Source organism: Bubalus kerabau, chromosome 8 (assembly GCF_029407905.1).
Source record: "Bubalus kerabau isolate K-KA32 ecotype Philippines breed swamp buffalo chromosome 8, PCC_UOA_SB_1v2, whole genome shotgun sequence".
Classification (NCBI taxonomy): domain Eukaryota; kingdom Metazoa; phylum Chordata; class Mammalia; order Artiodactyla; family Bovidae; genus Bubalus; species Bubalus kerabau.
Window position 1 is genome coordinate 96,806,812 of NC_073631.1, and position 15,447 is coordinate 96,822,258.

At 37.8% G+C, this 15,447-nt stretch overlaps 1 protein-coding gene across 9 annotated transcripts in view; it reads left to right on the forward strand.

Moving 5' to 3' along the window:
* NRF1 (nuclear respiratory factor 1) overlaps positions 1 to 15,447 on the forward strand; it is a 135,895-nt gene that overhangs the window by 43,872 nt on the left and 76,576 nt on the right. For 5 of the 9 annotated variants that reach the window (XM_055590895.1, XM_055590898.1, XM_055590899.1 and 2 more), the window contains exons 2-3: positions 9,144 to 9,375; positions 12,761 to 12,850. In XM_055590895.1, coding sequence (XP_055446870.1) covers positions 9,153 to 9,375; positions 12,761 to 12,850 — 313 coding nt within the window. In that variant the 5' untranslated portion in view covers positions 9,144 to 9,152. Of the gene's footprint in view, positions 1 to 132; positions 210 to 9,143; positions 9,376 to 12,760; positions 12,851 to 15,447 lie in introns of all 9 variants that reach the window. The other 4 variants (XM_055590897.1, XM_055590896.1, XM_055590902.1 and 1 more) reach the window with 2 other exon arrangements.

Sequence of the window (15,447 nt, forward strand, 5' to 3'; positions counted from 1 at the left end):
CATGTTTCTGATCCAGTGATAGCTTCAGCAACTCACTTCCTTTTAATTGATATTTGTAGCTGTTGATAAGCATCTGAATATTTGAGAATGCATTTTCTAATCCTTTTTATCATTGTCATCAACATTCATTAGGTACCTTCTCACTCAGGGCACTGTGACAGACACAGGGTTGTAAGCTGTAATGTGGAGACGACTTTCCTCTTTGACAGGTGGGTCACCATTATCCTTAGAATCATTTTGTTTTCAGCAGGTTAAATTACAATGTAAAGAAAGAGTCTGGTGTGAAGGCAGCTGAAAGCTCCGTACCTTTGGTCCCCAGACTCCTGAGTATGACGTCTGGGTATTCACTCCCGTCCTCTTCTTTGCCACGTCCTTCACAAGCCGTTGCCTCAGCCTGCAGCCAGCCCCCTTCCTTCATTCTGGCACCCGACAGACTCCTGGCTGAAGACTGTCCCCCCTTCACGATTCCTACTCAGTGCCCTTGTGGTCCTCTCTTCTCAGTGCTCCCGTAGCCTTTGGTGATGATTATCACTAGAATATGATTTTTTCTTTTTTAAGGAAAAAGTTTTTATTTATTAAAAAAATATCTTTTGGGGAGCAGCCTGTGGGATCTTAGTTCCCTGACCAGGGTTCGAATCTGTGTTCCCTGCATTGGAAGCACAGAGTCTTAACCACCAGACCTCTAGGAAAATCCTGGAAAAAGGCTTTTTTAAAGGCAAAAAGCCTTCTAAGTTAATTTTATCAATTTGTACTTATTTTTAAGCTCTTTTAACCAAGGGTCCAAGAAATACAGTCAAGGAATTGGGTAGGCAAAATTTCTATAATGAGTAAAAGAAAGCTTTGCTTTTGATTTTGAACACCTTTAGGGTGAGGGAGTGACACAGACAGTCACTTTTCCTATCTTTGCAGCGTTGAATTATCACAAGGGATGGATTTGCTTGAAATATTCTATGAACCTATTTTATTAGAAATTTCTTTAACAATGATTAGAAGCAAGTCATTTCAAAACTTAAAAATAGAATGTAGAAGAACTGTACTGTTCATCGTGGCAGTCACAGCTACTTGTAGCTATTTATATTAAAATTATTTAAAACTAATTGTCAAGTTTCATGTGGTCAGTAGGCGCATCTGGTTAGTTAACCACATGTGGTTAGTGACTTATTATTTTGGACAGTGTAAATTGAGAACATTTCCATCATTGCAGAAATTCCTATTGGACAATACATCAGCTCTTCTATAGGTTCTAAAGCAGTACTGTCTAGAACTTATAGAATTGATGTATTTTGAAGCTTTTGGTGGAGTAGATGCACCTATTTAATACAGAAGGATGTTTATTCCAGTTGAAGAATTTCAAGCTGTGCTTGAAATTCCCTGTGCTTTCCTTACATTTTTCCTTGGTTGTGGCACCCTCTAGTGTTTCAGCTTTGTTTAGATCACAAACTCCCAATTTGCGATTTATAAGCACCTTTTCTCCCAATGTAAAAATAAATCCTGTAACTTGCCCTTTGACATTTCTATGCTTTATCTGTCTTTATGTGGAATAGTAATACTAGTAATAATAGTTTACACTTAACTAGCACTTATTATATACCACGTTCCATTTTAAGCCCTTTTATAAAAGTTGGTCCAAAAACTCGTTTGGTCCTTACAATAATTCTATGAAGTAGTTTCTATTAATCTCCCCAACTGAAAGACTGTAAAACTAAGGTGTAGAAGTCAAGTGGAACTTGTCTAAGGTGGTAGAGAGTGGCAGAGCAGGGACTTGAACTCAGTACTCTGGCTCCAGAGTTTGTGATCTCAACCACTCTGCTGTGGAAGTGAGGATGAGCTTTCAAGCAGGAATGGAGTGGAATGGAGAGGACAACACCTTGCATACTCTTGGCATGCTCTTGTACTAAATTCCTTGAGGCTAGTTGTATAATAAGAAAACGAAACTCGCAATCTCTGCAAGCCACACTGGAAATTATAGTTAGTCCCTCTTATTGATTTTCAGCAGATATACATAGATCTACTGTACAGTCAGTCTGCCCAAGAAGTCAAGAGTGGTAGATAACGGTCACAGCTGCCACCACTACCACATTTTCTTCTTCTTGTCCAGACACTGGACCCAGTGTATTTATTGAATAATATAACAGATCTTTTTGTGATTGTCACTATTATTTCCATATATGCCATAAAAAGGCATTTATTATTGTGATGTTGATTTTGAGGTTTACTGGAATGTTAGACTTATTAAGTACTTTATTAAAAGAGCAGGTAAGATAGACTCATAAACAGATAAAAGTTTGTATAACTCTTACTTCTCTTCCTGTCTGTACCCCCTTCTCACGTCTATGTCCCATTTTTCTCTTCCTGTCTGTACCCCCTTCTCACTTCTATGTCCCATTTTTCTCTTCCTGAGGCATTTTATACTCTTAACTTCAGTTCAGTTCAGTTCAGTTCAGTCGCTCAATCGTGTCCGACTCTTTGCAACCCCATGAATTGCAGCACGCCAGGCCTCCCTGTCCATCACCAACTCCCGGAGTTCACTTAGACTCACGTCCATCGAGGCGGTGATGCCATCCAGCCATCTCATCCTCTGTTGTCCCCTTCTCCTCCTGCCCCCAATCCCTCCCAGCATCAGAGTCTTTTCCAATGAGTCAACTCTTCGCATGAGGTGGCCAAAGTACTGGAGTTTCAGCTTTAGCATCATTCCTTCCAAAGAACACCCAGGGCTGATCTTCTTTAGAATGGACTGGTTGGATCTCCTTGCAGTCCAAGGGATTCTCAAGAGTCTTTTCCAACACCACAGTTCAAAAGCATCAATTCTTTGGTGCTCAGCTTTCTTCACAGTCCAACTCTCACATCCATACATGACCACTGGAAAAACCATAGCCTTAACTAGACGACTGATACAAAGGGAAGAAAATATGTACCTTTGTGGATATTACTCACAAGTGTCAATAAGTAGCAAAATTTTATATTGATTTAAGTCAATACAATAAAATGTTTTGACATTTTTATACTATCAATGAAGTGATCGAAAGACATTTTTATAAGGACACCACTATGGTTTGCTTCCATATGCCGATGGAAGCTGAATACAAAATCATAGCCTCTTTTTAATGATTAATCAAACTCAAGATTCCATTTGCCGATGGAAGTTGAATACAAAATCATAGCCTCTTTTTAATGATTAATCAAACTCAAGATTTTGTATTCAACTTCCATCGGCATATGGAAGCAAACCATAGTGGTGTCCTTATAAAAATGTCCTTCAATCACTTCATTGATAGTATAAAAATGTCAATACATTTTATTGTATTGACAAATCAATATAAAATTATGCTACTTATTGACACCTTTGAGTAATTTCCACAAAGGTACATATTTTCTTCCCTTTGTATCAGTCAGGACCTGTAAACCATGTGAGGTATTTCAGTGAATTTAATTCTGGAATTGGTTACACAGGTGTTGGAAGACTAGAAAAGCAAAAGCAGACACTGAGTTAATCTGGGTAACACGGGAAGCAGCTACCCCCGCTCCCCTTGGGCTGGGGGAACAGAATAGAGGAACCTAAGAGTTCAGAGGGGCCCCCACACAGCTGGGAATCTCACTTCCGAGTGGGATGTCACACAGCTGGTGCTCAGCCAATGGAGAGAGGGGCACAGCTGGAGTTGGGAGATGAGGCTATCCTTGGTCATTGGAGCAACTCGATTAGAAATGAAAACTGCAAGGCAATCCCTTCTCTCCACTTCTTCCCATCTTACCCTGTTGTCTCTCCTTGGTAAAACCTAATATGAAGCTGGTGAATAAAGTTTGCCAACCCAGCCCAGAATTGGCTAGAGAGCATTTCAGTACAGGTATAGAATAGAGGGCTTGGAAGTTGAGAGAAGAGATGAATGGCTAGCACAGTATTATAGGAGAACTAATGGAAACTGTAATTGCCTGGCTCTAGCTTTACTGATTATAATGTGCAACCAATTACCCACAAGCATTTATTAGGGAACAAATTATGATGGCTGCTATTCATAGAGACTTTAGTACCCAGGCCCTGCCTGCCATGAACTTATAATATTGGTTTCACAAAACCATCCACTCACCCTGAAGTCATTATGAAGTTGTGTGTTAAAGCTTGTTTTTTCACATATGTATAAAAGCAGTATGTGGACTCTTTGGTTGTTACTAATGAATATTTACAAATTTTATCCACATTGGAATGAAAAATATTATGTGATTCCAGTCATAAATTAGGCAGTTAGCCTTACTCAAGGTAAGACAATTTCTAAACGTGAACTGTGCTGTTCTCTTGATCTGAGCATGAGAAAGGGACTTGATTTTTCTAGTGATGGTTTGCTCTAGCATGTTGAATTTTTAAAGTTTCAAAATGATCAGTTTGGAAGGCTATATTGGGGTTATTTGGTTTTAAGGTTCATTTTTCAAAGTAATACATTCCTATGAGAAAAGTTCAAATAGAAGGATTTATAATAAAAAATCAGTGGCCTTTTGCCACACTCTTCACCTGCACCTAGTCCCACTGTTCAGAGACAAGTTACTCTAACTGTTTCTGTTTATAGTTTTAACTATTTTGTTAATAGTATTATCAAACAGTATTACCTCCATAACTTTAGAAAACATACCTGTACTACTTTTTCTTAATTTATCAAGCTTGGGGCATTTTACCTCGCTGTACTTCCTTTCCGCTCTGTTTCTGAGTTGCATTGTGATACTGAGATCTCTCTGCTCTTGGTCTGAGTCCCTCACTGTGTGAAGATAGGATGTTATGCTCCCAGCCATTCTCCAGCCTCTCTGCCGCCTCCTGCCTCCTTACCTCTCTCAGCCTGATTTTTGCCTTCACATTGCCAGGGTTCATAACTTTTACATTCTACTTTGTGTTATATTTAACCTGCTGGATTTTTTAAGTATAGTTGGAGTCTGAAAACGGAAAGCAAGAAGCTGCATCATGACTATGGCTTGTTCTTCTTTTCCTGTAGACCTCAGTAATGTGAGGAGTGTGTGTGTGTGTGTGTGTGTGTGTGTGTGTGTGTGTGTGTGTGTGTTTTCTTCTTCCTCTGCAAGTCCTATAACACCCTTGGGCTGTTTGAAAGAGAATATTCTTAGGAAGGTCAAATGGATTCCTTTTTTCTTAAGCTCCATTTATTACTCAGAATTAAACCACATTTTACCTTGTTTCTATTTTCACTTTGACTCTCTTGTTGCAGTTGTTTTAAAGTTTTTCCTGGTGTGGTAAAATTTTGATCCATTACCCTATGTCCCTCAAGAATCAAATTGTTGTCTTTGGCTTTAGGCTTTTTTGGGAAAGGCTGTTTTGTTGAGTAAAATTTCTATCCCAGTCATGAAATTTAGATTCTGGACATGTCTATGAATTAAATTGAACCTCTCTGCTTTTCTGTCCCAGGTTTTGTCTGTGGACATTGTCTTGCTCTGAGAATTTCCCCCAGGCTGTTCTTGTAGCTTTTCCTTTGATGTGATAATTCTATTGGTGAGTCTAAGGCTTTCTCTTACTTTTATTTATACCTTGATTGGATTTCTCAGCCTGCTCTTCCACTTTGTTTTTTTTTTAATACTCTACACTTAATCTCATTATGTGTGGATTAGACTAAATTTAACTGCCCTTAGACATTTCATCCACATTCCAGTAGCTCCTTACATACTGTTGACTACAACTAACAGGATGCTTCTGAACAGAAAATCTGTTTTTCTGAGTTCTCTTCCATTATCTTTAGTCCCATGCCTACTGGTCCACAGTGGCAAAAATAGGAACTCCTCTGTCTAAAATTCCCCTTCTCCAATCCCTGATGCATGTGTGCTTAGTCAGTAAGTCTGTCTGACTCTTTACAATCCCCTGGACTGTAGCCTGCCAGGCCCCTCTGTCCATGGGATTTCCCAGGCAAGATACTGGAGTGGGTTGCCATTTCCTTCTCCAGGGGATCTTCCTGACCCAGGGATTGAACCCATGTGTTCTGCACAGGGAAGTTCCCCATTCCCTTCTAGATTATATGTTAAAGAAGAACCTTCAGATGAAGTATATGTTGCACCGCAGGTGATGATCTAGGCTAAGAAACAGGCTTTAATAAAATTGCTACCAAGTTGTGTTATTTTAGGGGGGAATGCTTTTTTAAAAATGGAGTGTAAGTAATCTGCTGAACATCACTGGTTCCAGGTAATAGACATGCCTTTTTATTTGAATGTGATGTTTAGAATCACACTTACCTGTTGTCTGTCCTTTCATCTTGCTTTTCATATCTATTCAGAGGAATCACTGTTGGGTCCATTCTCTGTTTTGTGCATTCTCATGAAATTATGTTAGAGGTGTTCCCTATAATTTCCTTATGTTAATGTTTTGGAGTCTAGTATTTGAGTCGCTGAAGTTAATATAATAAAGTCTTTTTAGATGCTTGACTCAAAATTTTGTGCATGCAGTTAAGAAAGCCATGGGGCTTCCCTGGTGGCTCAGTAGTAAAGAATCTGCATGCAGTGCAGGAGACTCAGCTTCATCCCTGGATTGGGAAGATCCAGTGGAGGAGGGCGTGGCAACCCACTCTTGCCTAGAGAATACCATGGACAGAGGAGCCAGGCAGGCTGCAGTCCATAGGGTCACACAGAGTCAGAAATGACTGAAGCGACAAAGCAGCAGCAGCAGCAAGAAAGCCATATCCTCAGAGATGGATGCGTAGCTTAAAGATGAGGTAATTGAGGCCCAGTCCTTGAGAGACTAGTCAGGTAATGTGTCAAGAAGGATAGAATCATGAAGACATAGGAATTCTGGCATCATAATAATTAGTGTTGAGCTTTTATGTGTTCTTCACCGTATCTGGAAAGTTTCCTTTAACCCCCTTCCTTTTCAGGAAAGGTACTACTTTTTTTTTTCTTTATCGTTAAAAAAAAAAAGGTTGAAATTGAGGCTTACAGGTTAAGTAACTTGTCCAGGAGTTCTGAATGTCTGGTAATAGCCTGTGCTATTTTTAAATTTTCATATTATCTAATGTTTTTATCTATCAGAAGTTCCTATCATTTTTGCTGTCCAGAGAATCTGACTTTTTGAGGATGAAAGCTGGAATGCATCACTAAAAATGACTTAAGTGGGATGGGGTATGACAATTGCCTGCAGTATGTGTATGCCAGTCATATGTGGCTTTAGACAACCTGTTTTGCTTACTAAATTATGAAACCATTTAAAGCATCCTTTACAAGTATCCCACTCTGGTTCAGAGAAGTCTGAAATGATCTTGCCTTTGCTTTTTACAGAGTGTCAGCAGACAGGTTAGTGAGGCTGAAGGATGGCCTGGGGAAAGACCTAGAAAGAGATGAGGCTCTGGGTAGGAGTGACAAGCCTGTGAAACAGACGTCCCTATTGATTTATTCTGTGAACTGCTGTTCTGGAGAAAAGAACTGAAATCCATTATGCCAAGTGCATAGCGTACAAATCCTTTTGAAAAGGATTTAGATGCCATCTAATCCCAAATCATTTAAAAACAATTTTGGAGTACCCAGAATTCTAAAATGCCCTAGGCAGTTTGTCTCAGACTAGAACAGTGAAATGGATGGAAAAATAGTATTTTAATGGTATCTTCCTTTCATATATTGTGTTTAATTGCATGACTTAAATGATGCATTAAATTGCATTTTTAGATATGTACGAATCTGGGGGTATCTCGAATCTTCAAAATTCTATCTAGTTTCTCACCATTAAGTATGATGTTAGCTGTAAATTATTTTTTTTTATCAAGTTGAAAAAGATGCCCTCTATTCATAGTTTGCATTTCTTCCTTTTTAAGACTAACATTCCATTGTTTGTGTGTCCACTTTTTTTTAAGGTTCAAATTCATTTTATTTTTCAATTAGTTTTGTAAATTTATTTTTAATTGGAGGTTTGTTCACATTTTGTTACCCATTCATCTATTGGTGGATAGTTAGCTGCTTCCACCTTTTGGCCATTGTGAATAATGCTGCTGTGAACTTCAGTGTACAAAAAGCCTTTTCAGACCCTCCTTTCAGTTCTCCCAGCATATATAGTACCCAGAAGTGTGGAATTGCTGGATCATATGGTAATTCTTCTAAAAGTTTTTTGAGAAACTGATATGCATAGTTTGATATAAAAGGATGTTCACTTCACTGATGTTTATAGTAGCAAAAATATGGAAGCTGCCTTCCTACCTATATATCATGGCTTCCCAGGTGGCTCGGACAGTAAATCTCCCTGGGAGACCTGGATTCTTTTCCTGGGTCAGGAAAATCCTCTGGAGAAGGGAATGGCAACCCACTCCAGTGTTCTTGCCTGGAGAATCCCATGGACAGAGGACCTGGCGGGCTACAGTCCATGGGGTCGCAAAGAGCCAGATACAACTGGGTGACTAATGCTTTCACTTTCCTATATATCAGTAGGTGATTGATTGCATAATTATGGCACATCGATAATCAATCAAGTGAAGTATTCTTCAGCTATATAGAAAGGTGTATGTCTGTTTTGACATGTCAAAATGTCCAGATATCTTGTCACAGAATAATATATGTATTGTGAACCTATTTTTATTTTAAATCATACATATGTATGTATGCTTCAAAAGATTGTTAAGGATAATGTACCTCTCTGTATGTTAGGGCAGGGGGAAGAGAGAACAGAGCATTAAGTGCTGTCTGTAGGAGAGTATACCTTAGTCCTGTTACTGTGTCATTTCAGGGTGTATAAGAAACACAGTGTTACAAGCAGAAAAACCAATTTGAATGATCACAGTTTGGGAAAAAAATGTTTAGCTCCTATATGTGTTTAAATTACAAAGGAACTGTTAAGTATTTTACTTACTGTTTTTATGTGCACAGTGTCAAATGCAAGTCACCAGGACCTTTTAAATATCTTTTTTATCATTATGGATAATACCAAAGATATTTATTGTTTTGTGACTTTAAATATAAAATTAACGCAGTGAATTTCCATCAGAATAGTTTCATGCAAGGAAAATGTTCTACCATTTTTATGTCATACGGTAATGATGCTGCCCATTTCCTATGATTTGGTGTGGTGAGGTATATAGTAAAACAAAAGGCTTGTCGAAGTTCCTCTTCCCTTGAGGAAAGTATTTCTTAGTTTAAGTATTAACCTGTATTACACACTGAATCCTGTTCTTTACCTTTTTTTCCAATAGTGGATCTTCATGGAGGAACACGGAGTGACCCAAACTGAACACATGGCTACCATAGAAGCTCACGCAGTGGCCCAACAAGTTCAGCAGGTCCATGTGGCCACCTACACCGAACACAGTATGTTGAGTGCTGATGAAGACTCACCCTCTTCTCCTGAGGACACCTCGTATGACGATTCAGACATACTTAACTCCACAGCGGCTGATGAGGTAACAGCCCATCTGGCTGCTGCAGGTAATGTTTAGATTGGAATCTCTTCATTTTTGGCTTAACTCTGGTACTGTGCTTATCTGAAAGAGCCAAGGATACAGGCATTCAGATATCTTCATATCGTATCTTCATGATTTTTTTAAAGCCTTGTATTTTCAACTTGTACCTGTATTACACTGAGACTTAGGTTCTAGACTCATATACGTGTGACATATATACTTAGGTGCATATGCTTAGGTTCTTGTGTGAAAAGCCTTGCATTTTAGGTTCTTGTGTGAAAAGCCTTGCATTTTCAACTTGTACCTGTATTACACTGAGACTTAGGTTCTAGACTCATACACGTGTGACATATATACTTAGGTCCATATACTTAGGTTCTAGACTCATATACTGTGACATGAACATGAACATGTCATACATAGTGACATGAACTTTGGTTTTGCTTTTTCATCCATTCCAGTACTCTTTACTTTTAACTCAACAGCTCAGTCATATTCGACTCTTTGCGACCCCTTGGACTGTAGCCCACCAGGCTACTCTGTCTGTGGGATTTCCCAGGCGAGAATACTGGAGTGGGTTTTCATTTCCTTCTCCAGGGGATCTTCCCCATCTAGGGATCCAACCCGGGTCTCTTGCATTGGAGGCAGATTCTTTACCATCTTAGCCACCAAGGAAGCCCTACTTTTAATTCATTTAGTCGATTTACATTAAATGTAATCACTGATATATTTGGGTTTAAATTTATTATGTTTACTATATGCTTTCTCGTTGTCCTGTTTACTTTCCTTTCGATTTTTTTTTTTGGAGTGATTAAAAGGTGTTTTTTTTTATTTTTTCATTTTTTTCTTGTTAGTTTAGAAGTTATATGTACTTGTGCTATTATTTTTGTTTCATACATACTTAATATTAATTTTCCGTCTTATATCCAGCTTGCTTTATGTTGGTTTTTCTCCTCATGTTCTGGTTCTATTTGGATGAATGCTGGATGTGTGTGTGTTTAGAAAACTATTTTTAGAATAATTTGGGATCTAGAATAATACTATTGTCTTCTAGCAAGGATTTTTGTTTGCTTCTGCCAGTACCTGGGCACTAGCAATCCTGGATGATCTTAATCCAGTTTAAGGTTTTGAGATTTTCTGGGCCTCTAAATGACTTAAAGCTGGGTGATATTTTGTATCATTCTCTTTACTGTTTACACTGTACATTTAGCACTATGTGGAAAGCTCCATGTAGACCATGTCTGGATGGATCTAATATTGTATAAGGAACACTGATTTTGAAGATACTTAGGAAAAGATGGACAGGAAATCAATGATTAGAAATAGCCAAAGTACTACATTTTTTTAAAATGTATATGCTGTATTTAAGTGAAAGAAGACAGCTACAGTGAAAATAAACTTTTGCTGTCTGTTGTTATCCACTGTATTTTTCTGAAATAGTGAATTTAAAAATAAGATTTAGTGGCAAAATACATAAAACATGTTTGTGAGATATATTTTGAAATTTTTATACTTCCCAGAAGAGGGCATCCTAACATAATGAATCCAAGTCAACTTCTTGGAAGGAAGGTGTTTTTGAGACATAGTTTTGCTATAATACAGTACTGCATTGTCATAGTGTTAAGATTAGCAAAGAACTTTAACCCTCTTATGTGGCAGATGTGGAAACTGAGGCCCAACTCATAGAAATGATTTAATCATTCAACAGTTATTGAGAAATTATTACATACTTTATATTAGTATATGTAGACACTATAAACAAGACAGGCAAGAACTTGCTCCTAAAGGACCTTACAGACCAGTGATAGGAAGAAGGGTACATATAACCAAGTTAAATAATTTCAAAACCACTGAGTTCTCTGAGGAATATAATGAACTTTAAATGGAGAGGGAAGGGTAGCTGGTTACTCTCTTTTTCTATTCCTGTTTCCTTCTCTCCCTCTGCTGAAGTAACCACTATTCTGAATTTGATCGTCATCATTCTCTTGAATTTCTTTCATATTTTTTTGTGTGTATCAGTAAACAATATTTAGCATTGTTTTTGCATGTTTTTGTCTTCCCTTGTGGCTCTGCTGGTAAAGAATCCGCCTGCAATGCGGGAGACCTGGGTTCGATCCCTGGGTCAGGAAGAGTCCCCTGGAGAAGGGATACCCACTCCAGTATTCTGGCCTGGAGAATTCCATGGACTGTACGGTCCATGGGGTCACAAAGAGTCAGACTGAGTGACCTTCACTTTCACTTGCATGTTTTAAATTATATATAAATGGTATCACTCTGGTATTGTTTGTCTAAAAGTGTTTATTTCGTGCAGTATTATTTTTCTGAGGTTTATTTATGTTGATAATATGACTAGATAATTTTCATTTTAACTGTTATTTAGTATCGATTCATTATCTGAATGTGTCATATATTGGGAGAACACTTAGGTTGTCTATAATCTTTTACTATTTACAGTTGCTACAAATAAAAATTATTTTGTGTTTTCTTGTACATATTGTGAGAGAGCTCTTGGCTTTGGTTTTCAAACTTCTTTTGACAGTGTGCCACAATAATAATTGTGATCTAGAATAAATGCACATATAACTGAAATAACAATTTCTCATGAAGTGATACTTAACTTCTACTGCAAGTAACACACTCTATGATATGATATCTTTCACTTTATTCCATGTTATTAAAACAAACAAAAAACTACTCATAGTTTTAAAAACGCTGCTTCAGGGTATACTCAGGAGGGCAAAGATAGTCACATTTTCAACTTTACTGGGTATCCCAAATGTCTTTCCAAATACTTTCATTTGTTTGCATTCCCACCAGCAGTGTACTCAAGTGCCTATTGCTTCTCATCCTTGCCACATTTGGTATTGTCAATTGTTTTTATTTTTGCCAGTCTGATGGGTATGAAATAGTATCTCAGTGTTGGTTTAATATGCTTGTTTGAGCAAGAGGTTCCAGCCAGTGCAGGAAAATAAGATAGAGTATTATCTCAGAACTTTATTGACTATTCTTATTTTGCATATTTTCCTTTGTCCATTTTCCCAGTTTTTTTTTTTTTGAGTTACTGATTTTTTCTTAGCACTAATCTCTTCTTGGTGAATATTTATTGTAATTATCTTCTTCTCTTAGTTGTCCACTCCCTGCCCAATTTTTTGTTATTTCTTTTTGTTCATAGAGGTTTGGATTTATATCATTGTGCAGTTACTGGTGTTTTATCCTTCTGGAGTTTTGTTTAAGCAGTTCTTCTTAACCCTGTGTTTCTAAATACTTTCCAGTAGTTTATTGTAGAAGTTACATAGTTTGTTGTTATTTTATTGATGTTTTTGTTTAACATTTAAGCCTTTAAGCTACCTGGAATTTATTTTCTTGTATAGTATGATGTATCGATCTACTTTCATTATTTTTGCATGCAGACAGTCAGTTGCTCCGACACCAGATCTTTAATCATCCATCCTTTTCCCATCTCTGTCTTTTGACACAGCAGGGTGTTTGTGAACTCTCGAGTAAGTTATGTTGATTTATTTGTCTATCTTTTCAGTCAGTTCTACACTGTCATAAGGGATTGTAGCCTTATAGTAACTATTGGTACTTGGTAGGATGAGTGCCCCTGCTTCCTTTTTAAAATCTTCAGAAATTCCTTTGGCTGTTTTTAGCCCTTTGCATTTCCATTTAAATTTAGAATCAGGTCTTCCCTGTTGGTCCAGAGGCTAAAGCTCTGCCCTCCCAATCCTGGGGACCCAGATTTGATCTCTGGTCAGGGAACTAGATCCCACATGCTACAACTAAGAGTTTGCATGCCACCACAACAGAGATCGAATGTGCTGCAACCAAGACCTGGTGCAGCCAGATAAATAAATAAATAGGGTTTATTTCCTAGGAAAGAGGGAATAGGTTGTTCTTGATAGGATTTATTAAGTTAAACATTTCAAAATAAACATTCATATAAAAAGGTATTTAAAAATAAATAAAATTTAGAATGAATAAATATTATTTATTTTTATATGAATATGGACATGAATTTGAGCAAACTCCGGGAGTTGGTGATCGACAGGGAGGTCTGACGTGCTGCAGTCCATGGGGTCACAAAGAGTCAGACACGACTGAGCGACTTCACTTTCACTTTTCACTTTCATTCATTGGAGAAGGAAATGGCAACCCACTCCAGTGTTTTTGCCTGGAGAATCCCAGGGACAGGGGAGCCTGGTGGGCTGCCATCTATGGGGTCGCACAGAGTCAGACACGACTGAAGTGACTTAGCAGCAGCAGCAGCAGAATAGGCAAAATTAATGTAGGGTGAAACAAACAAGAATTGTGTCCTTATGATGGGAAGTACAGAGAAGAACTGATGGGAAGGTACAGGAGAGAACTATTTGTAGTGATGATATTACATATCTTAGTAGGGGTTTGGGTTTCATAGTTGTATGCTTTTTAAAAAATTTATTGAATGACTTGTACATTTTGTTATATGTAGATTTTATCTCAAAAGAAAAAACTTACAAATATTGAACTCTAGCTAATGATACTTCTACTGAAGTATATAGTGGGATCATACTGTAGTTTAATTTGAAATGTATTTAAAAAAACCCAATATGGGTTGATGAATGGGTAGGAAGGTGGATAGATACATATAGTAAAATATTAGTAGAATCTAGTTGGTAGATAGGTGAATGTTCACTATAAAATTCTTTCAACTTTGCTATATATTTTAAAGTTTTTAAAAAATATATTTGAAACTTCTAATACAATAATAATAAAAATGTTGGACTCACACAACTCAGTAACATAATGGCAACCTGATTAAAAAATGGACAAAAGACTTGAGTAGACATCTTCCTAAAGAAGGCATACAAATGGTCAATAAGTGTATGAAAAGATGCTCAGCATCACTAATCATCAGGGAAATGCAAATCAAAACTATGATGCGATACTGCCTCACGCCTGTTAACATGGCTGTTACCAGAAAATAAAAAAATAAGTATTGGCATGGATATGGAGAAATGGGAATCCTTATATGTTGTTGGTAGAAATGTAAAATGATACAGCCCCTATGGAAAACAGTATGAAAGTCCTCCCCCAAAATTAAAGATACAATTACCATATGATCCAGTTCTTCCTATGGATGTTTATTCAAAAGAATTGACATCAGGATCTCATGGAGGTATTGGCAATGCTGTGTTCACTGAAGCATTATTCACAGTAGTCAAGATGTGGAAACAATCTAAATTTCCATTGACAGATGAATGTGTGTTAGTCACTCAGTCGTGTCTGACTCTTTGTGACCCCATGGACTGTAGCCCAACAGGCTCCCCTGTCCATAGAATTCTCCAGGCAAGAACACTGGAGTGGGTTGCCATTCCCTTCTCCAGATGAATAGATAAAGAAAATGTGGTATGTATGTATGGAATATTATTTAGCTTTTTTTTTTTTTTAAAAAGGGAGGAAATCCTACCATATATGACGACATGGATGAACCTTGAGGGCATTATGTTAAGTAACATATACCAGGTTAAAAGGACAGGTCCTGCATGATTTACTTACATGAAGTATCATATTCAAACTCTTATTCTCCTCTGCATATAGTAGAATGGGGTTGGCCGGGGCTGGGGTGTGGAAATGGGGAGTTGCCATTAAAGAACATAAAGTTTCAGTCATCTTCAGTCAAGATGAATAGTTCTAGAGATCTGCTCTACAACATTGTGTCTATAGTTAACAGTACTATATTGTACACTTAAAGTTTGTTGAGACGGTGGATCTCATATGTTGTGTCATTACCACAGTTTAAAAAATTAAATGTTAGGAAAAAATGCATCAGTAATATTTTTTCTTCTACCAGCTGTTTGTTTATAATGGAAAGGAAGGTAAAAGGCATTACCTTATTTCTTGCTTATTTTGGGGCTCTTTGAGTTCAGTTCAGTCAGTCAGTCGTGTCTGACTCTTTGCGACCCCATGAATTGCAGCATGCCAGGCCTCCCTGTCCATCACCAGCTCCCGGAGTTCACCCAAACTCATGTCCATCGAGTCGGTGATGCCATCCAGCCATCTCATCCTCTGTCGTCCCCTTTACCTCCTGCCCCCAATCCCTCCCAGCATCAGAGTCTTT